Below are 6,708 nucleotides of genomic sequence, written 5' to 3'. Positions count from 1 at the left end.
TTCAAAAACATCACGAGCAACGAATTCCGCACAAATAAAATCCTAAGTTGGAATTTATTCTTCGATGTGGAGAAAATTCTCAAACTTGTGCACAACAAAAAGGAATTCGATTCTCAAATTTGTTCCGATGGCGTATCTGTATCGTTGATGTACAAAAAACCGAAAGTACCACCAGTCGAGACAACAGATGACGAAATCAAGGCAATGTATGACAGCAATGAGTTGAAATATGCTGTTGGATGTGATCCGGGTATGCGAACGTGGAACGCTTCCGTACGACGAGATTTGCATACCAAAGAAGAGGTAAATTTGTCATTTAATAATGAATGAAAGCGATTGTGATTGTGAATACAATGTTGTTTTTGTTGTTTTCATTTTGTTAGGTGAATTTGCGTATATCCAGCAAGCGATATCACTGGGATGCGAAACAAGGCCGACGTAATGCAAAAGCCGAACGAATCACAAGATTGTTTACTTTCGAAGAGCAAGCCGATCGTAATCGAATTGCAGCTATGATTGGTGAAATGCCATCGCCAAAAGGACCATCATGGCGTTCGTACATTGAACATCGATTACGTGTAATGAATGATGGCATTGAAACATACTCAACCAAACAGTATGCACGCTTGGGACTGGACAAGCATATCGAATCGGTTCGTGCAATCGACAAAACGGCATGCAAAATGGTTCACAATCAACCATCAATTTTCTACATGGGAGCCAGCGGATCAACACCAGCTAATTCGCCGATTAAGATCAAGAAACATGTGCGATGTCCAGGCACACGGAAGCTGCTTGCGGCCATTATGAAACGTGGCAATTGCATCATTCGAATGGTCGATGAGTACATGACATCACAACATTGTCCATTGTGTTTCAAACGATTTCCACAAGAAACTCGACGTGATCGATACAAGAAATGTGTGGGTTGTGTACCAAATCCAATTGTTGGACTACCACGAACCATCGTAACCAATGTGAGCAAACGATTACTACAAATGCGACGAACAATTGAACGAATGTGGCGCGAGATGCGTGATATAGGCGATGTCATTGCTGCAACTCTTCGAGATGGACCGAATGCAGGTCGTTTGGTGTCAAAGAAGCAACGCTTCTTCAAAATATGGCTACCAAATGTTGCAAACGTTGAAATCGAGGGAGCTGCCGGAGCACAACCAACGCTCACAACTGTATGGCACCGTGATATCGCAGCAGCGAAGCTGATCCTCTACAAAGGTATGCAATCAATTGAAATTGATACAAATTTTGAAGCAATTGTTATACATGTAATGTGTTTTTGTTATGTATCATTCGGTAGGTGAATGCGTGGTGTTCAAGCGGACAATTCATCCAAATGTACGGAGACCACGCCGTGTTGACAACAATCAGCCATTGCCGTTGTATCGAGGTCAGAATCAGAATGTCAACAATGGACATCTGCAGCCGCAGTAGTAGCAGCCCTCATTCAACAACATTCAAACAATACTAAATTTAGAAATTAGTTTATAACAATTATTTGTTAGTTCGCTAGGCTTGATTAAATTGTGGCCTTGCCAAAGTACGAGTACCTCTTGGTATAAATTGTACTCGGTAAGTGGAGTCTATTGCATATACAATAGCATAATGATGATTATGAATCAAGTCAATTTTTTTCATATCAGTCTAATTGAATTGTGCTTTCTTTTCTTTTTTTCTTTCCATTGCGACGGTAAAATTGACTGAAACTACACACGAATGCTACCCCAAATTCGACCGTAAACTTGGGCCTGGTAATGGGTGATTTGCGCTTACAATTGTTCCTTGGGTAGTATAATTGTTGTATCTATAGTTACCTTGTCCCAAATGAATATATTAAATCCATAATTTACGTGAAAATACTGATGATGATTATCATGAAAAATAGCATCCGGTTGCCATGGTTGCCACCAATATGCTTTGAATGTGATTCCAGAATGATCAATTATTCCATGATAGTAAGTATAGAAAAGAATAATGTAGAATAAAACTGCAAAGAAAAATAAATCAAAATCGAATGCGTACACTCAGCGCCGATATCTTACTCCAGTGAACTGGAACCAAAAGCATCGGTGATGCTAAAATTAATTGTACATTCAGTATTTCCACCGGGTGAATGGCCGACACAGAAAATGCTGTTGGTTGCTTATATTTGTGATGTAATTTATGAAACCATTTATACATAAGTGGATAATGATAGAATCGATGTGTGAGATACGTCAAATAATCCTAGAAAAATAATTTGTAAAAATATGTTTTTTTCCGAAGCACGTAACATTTGTTTGAGAACTAACTTGATACATGAACACAATTGGAGCTTGTAAGAATAACCAAACATATCCATATTCATCAAGACGATAATATAATTTTAAGTATCTTCCATCGTTAGCCGCATACCAAGAAATGATACCAGACATACTGCTTACAACCATCAACGACAATGATCCAATCATTATTTCATGACGCTCCAATTCTGGTGACATAAATTTCTCGGGCTGACATTTCCATTCGTGACTTTTATCGCGTTGCCGTACATAATAGAACCACTTTTTTTTGAATTTAAACAAAAATAAACATTTTTAAATTTGATTACATTTTTCTAGATAGTTTCCGTATTTACATGCAAAAATCCACCGATTCCAAAATAAATGGCGTATGATGACGTTGTTGCAACAGTCATAAAAAATAACAGTGAACCATTTTTATCTTTGGTCCACCAACCACTCGACTCTGCCGCTGTTTCGTTTTGTACATAATTCTGATTGTGTAGTTCAATATGCTTGAACAAATGTACAACAATCGATATCCAGTCACCTGATAAAAAAAACACAGCTGGCTTACAAAATTATCTACACTACTTTTACACGTGATATTTATTGATATAATCGAATTTTTTTACAAATATCAACAAAAATTTAGATATTTAAAACTCACACACGAAAACATCTATTTTGTTTATTGATTTCCAATTTTCTGTTGATATTTTGAAAAAAAAAAACGAGAATTCAAACAAAAATCTAAACATTTTTTCCATGTGTGTATAATATATATTTAACCCTCTAAGGCATTAATTTTTTTTCAACATGCGAACTATTTTTCTTTGATTATTTCGGTTTAAAGTTTGTTAAAAAAAATAATCGAAATTCAAGAAATTGCATAGTTTACTCAAAAAATGCTATTGACAAAATTGGAGAACAATCGAAACCATTGTTTAAACTGCTATAAAATTGCTATAAACGAAGAGAGAGATAATTTTTTTGTCATATTTCTGTTTTCGCCTACATCTGCGTGTATAATTAAACAACCGCTTTATTTTCACTTGTCAAATGACCGGCAAATGGAAGCCTGAATCCTGCTGAATATATTTTAATTCATAAATAGAATCATTTGTTTTTTATTATATACTTTAGACAATAATTTATTAAAGGGCTATGCACTAGAGGGTTAATAATCGACAATCGAAGAGAACAATGAATTATCGAACTCAATTAATTTTGATAACAAACAGCTAATTTTTTCCATTTCAATCATGGAGTTCACTACTTTTTCACGTAGGTAGTAACCACGAACCAATTCATTAAAAATTCCCTGCACAAAAAGTTCCTTAATAAAATATATTTTTTTTATCTATGCTAAAAATGTGGAAAAAAACTTCAAAAATAGGTCGGTTTAAATTTGTAAAATTCGAAAATACCTTGTATGCCAGAGGCAAATATAAATACAGCGATAGCGACAAATATTTGACCCAACCAATTTGGAATATATTGCCAAATTTTTTCTAATTGCATAGCATAGCGATCGGTCCAACGTACACCTTCAATCATTGGATTGTATCCATTATTTAATTTTTCACCAAACGTTATCCCTTTTTTCTCCACTTGTATTTTTCCATTGTTATACGTCATAATAAAACCGATTTGGTGCACGATACAATAAAATGAAATGCCAGCAAAATAAAGAGAAAAGAAAATTTGAACAGAAAAAGTACACTTTTGATTAAAACGAAGCACGTTTCATTATGACTAAAAAGAAAATTCCTTTGTCTGAAATTGCTGTGAACAGTTGTTCAATCACATTGAATTTGACAACAATTGAGTATGAAATTGAATGTAATCAATTGATATCATGCCATCAAAATCGACATTGATTTACAGTAGTACTTTGCTCTTATCGGCTACAATTTTTCGCGATTTTTTTTTATTGCATGCCAATAATTAATGGGCCAAATCAGACATGGGAAACGATATAAAATTTCAATCAGAATTGTTAACATTTCCAAAAGTAAAAATTCCTAAATTAAAAAGATTCCTTAGCCAAAAGACAAAAATTTAAATATTGGCTCATGTTTGGATTAAACAATCTCATTTTGATTATCAGATTTTTAAGTGGCTACAACCAATCCATATGCGTAAAATGATAGCGTCGAGTACATGAGTACCTAATTGAAAGAGGCCAAAGACCACAAGTATAAGTTAAAGAACTTGATGAATGTGATGTAGATCGCATACAAACAATGTTTTTGTTTGACTCAAATAAAAGTGATATTTAAGAATAAAATAAAAAGAATACACACACAAACCGATTTTAGTCGTTCCAAAAACTTTGATTTATTTAATTCGTACGGTGTTCATTTTATCTGCTCAATTGTGAATAAACTTATTATGTATTTTTTATTCTATTTTTTACGCAGATAAGGTTTGAATGGGTCTGTTTGTTCTTATTACTGAATTATTTGGCGATTGGAAATTGGAAAAATAAAAAAAAGGTATATGTGAGTAATGGGTGTAAAATATTAGGCGAATGTTTGAGATATGCAGGAGCGCACGCTCAGTAAATTGTGTTTAACTTTCGTCATCTTCGATCTTTGGTGCCAAGTAGTATCGAATGTGACCATAATCTTGAACCTTATATTCTACAACTAGCGGCACATCAGCTGACATTGAGAGCTGCACTTGAGTCGACAATGGTGTTGCCTTTGTGAATGAGTTCAAGTATCGGCATGCGAATGTCAATGTAACTGGCTCTTGCATTTCGATGATAACAGCTTCTTCTTCCTTGTCAATCGATGAGGTTTGAGCGAGTTTTACATTGGCTGCACCAACATCACCGCTTGCCGAGAATTTTACGCCTATTCAAAGAGAAAAACACAAACATTGCATTGAAACGATAAATAAACTAACACTTTGGCAAAATCAATAAACAAATCAGATCACTTGAAGTGATTCGTATTTGAATTTCACAATGATATGCAATTCTATCGAAACAAAGAAATGAGGTTATGTTTGAATAATTATTACCTTCTTTGGTGCATGCAATGACCATTGATTCGCCAAATTGTGATAAATCACGGCAAATGCGAGCAAATTCCATGGATGGCATACGAACAATGCATGCATAGTTTGTTTCCGGAATGCCCAAATGCTCTTGATCCAAATTCATCAATTTCATTTCGTAGTCAGAAATCTGAATGAGCATGAAGAGAACCATTACAAAACATTTATTAGAAGTGTCAATTTTCATTGATGGTGCTAGGTCAGTTTTGTTTGTACCTTTTCTTGATTTGGCGATTCGAACATAAAGGTGACCGTGTCAGCGTTGTCTTGTGCCTTCATTGTGAGTGTGTCATCATTGTTGGCACACTTTAGAATCTTGGCCATACTAGCTAAATTCATACCCATGGACAAATTGCGATCACAACGGAATTTATCGAATCCATCTGAACGCAATGTTAACGACACCAATGACACATGTGAATTATCCATGGCTTGCAACTACAAACAACAACAACAAAAAAATGACATTGTGAAATTCAAGCAACAAAAATCCAAATCAAAGATTTATTTCTAATTACCTGAATGCCAGAATCGCTGCAATCGAAGGTGGCTTCATTGAGCAAATCTTTGATGGCATCGAGAACCTTCTTTAAGACAGCTGACGAAGTAAGGCGTGCTTCAAACATTTTTCTTTCCGTGTGTGGTCAAACTTCTATAAATCACAAAAGCAATTGGTAAATCTATGGAACGAATTCACAAAATCAGTGAAATGCAGTGAAATTTACCAAAAAATATATAAAAAAAATCGACAAGCGTTGGTTTTCTTTGTTCAGTAAATAGCAAGCACCGAATCAACAGTGGATTGTTTCACGTTCAAACTAAAATGACAAATGCGTTATTGTTTTGGCGCGAATTGATGTGCGATATACAACTAACAAACTGCTCAAACTGAAACATTGACATAGATGGTTGTCTCTTTTCGACGCACGTTCCACAGGCTTTGACATAATGACGGTCTCTTCGGACGTATGACGGTGATTTGTTCGTACAGTGGTATTTTGTGCGGGAAACTACACAGCAAAGTAGCTGTCTTTGTTCATCCATTGTATTTGATGTTGGTGTATGGTGAAAACGATATAGGTTAGCATGTTGACTGTGCATGACAGTTCGTGTAAAAACATGAAATGCTACGTTTACAATGCTTGATGTCGGTTTCAGCTGGGATGGCAAAAAAAACGCCGGTACATGTGTTTATATTTTAAAATAGAGGAAATTTCAGATTTGCGTAGAATGTTTTTTCTTATGGAAACGTTATTATTAGTTCGATGAAATATACCGAATTGATTTTTTAAAAATAAACATACGATGGTGATAATGTTATTTCGATATGTGCTGTCGTCAATTTTTCAAGTGAAAACAC

General features: G+C 35.0%; 3 protein-coding genes across 3 annotated transcripts; 1 reads left to right on the top strand and 2 right to left on the bottom strand.

Moving 5' to 3' along the window:
• The first annotated feature begins 8 nt into the window (after positions 1–8).
• On the top strand, positions 9–1,614 carry LOC116348615. Its single transcript, XM_031779665.1, has 3 exons — positions 9–303; positions 384–1,236; positions 1,319–1,614. The coding sequence occupies exons 1-3, from the start codon at positions 148–150 to the stop codon at positions 1,450–1,452; spliced, it is 1,143 nt and encodes a 380-aa protein (XP_031635525.1). The 5' UTR covers positions 9–147; the 3' UTR covers positions 1,453–1,614.
• LOC116348616 (delta(7)-sterol 5(6)-desaturase erg32-like) lies at positions 10–4,079 on the bottom strand. Its single transcript, XM_031779666.1, has 5 exons — positions 3,710–4,079; positions 2,636–2,829; positions 2,310–2,561; positions 2,061–2,244; positions 10–2,005 (listed from the first exon to the last, which is right to left on the bottom strand). The coding sequence occupies exons 1-5, from the start codon at positions 3,918–3,920 to the stop codon at positions 1,788–1,790; spliced, it is 1,059 nt and encodes a 352-aa protein (XP_031635526.1). The 5' UTR covers positions 3,921–4,079; the 3' UTR covers positions 10–1,787.
• Positions 4,080–4,593: 514 nt separating this feature from the next.
• LOC116348617 (proliferating cell nuclear antigen) lies at positions 4,594–6,209 on the bottom strand. The gene is made up of 5 exons (XM_031779667.1): positions 6,074–6,209; positions 5,867–6,000; positions 5,565–5,786; positions 5,313–5,478; positions 4,594–5,143 (listed from the first exon to the last, which is right to left on the bottom strand). Exons 2-5 carry the CDS (start codon positions 5,972–5,974, stop codon positions 4,857–4,859), a joined length of 783 nt encoding a protein of 260 aa, XP_031635527.1. The 5' UTR covers positions 5,975–6,000; positions 6,074–6,209; the 3' UTR covers positions 4,594–4,856.
• Positions 6,210–6,708: the final 499 nt, after the last annotated feature.

This window comes from Contarinia nasturtii, unplaced genomic scaffold (genome assembly GCF_009176525.2).
Source record: "Contarinia nasturtii isolate CC-2019 unplaced genomic scaffold, AAFC_CNas_1.1 Cnas_scaffold_2591, whole genome shotgun sequence".
Taxonomy (NCBI): Eukaryota; Metazoa; Arthropoda; class Insecta; order Diptera; family Cecidomyiidae; genus Contarinia; species Contarinia nasturtii.
The sequence above is the reverse complement of the archived record's forward strand: the minus strand, read 5'-3'. Positions and strand labels throughout refer to the sequence as shown.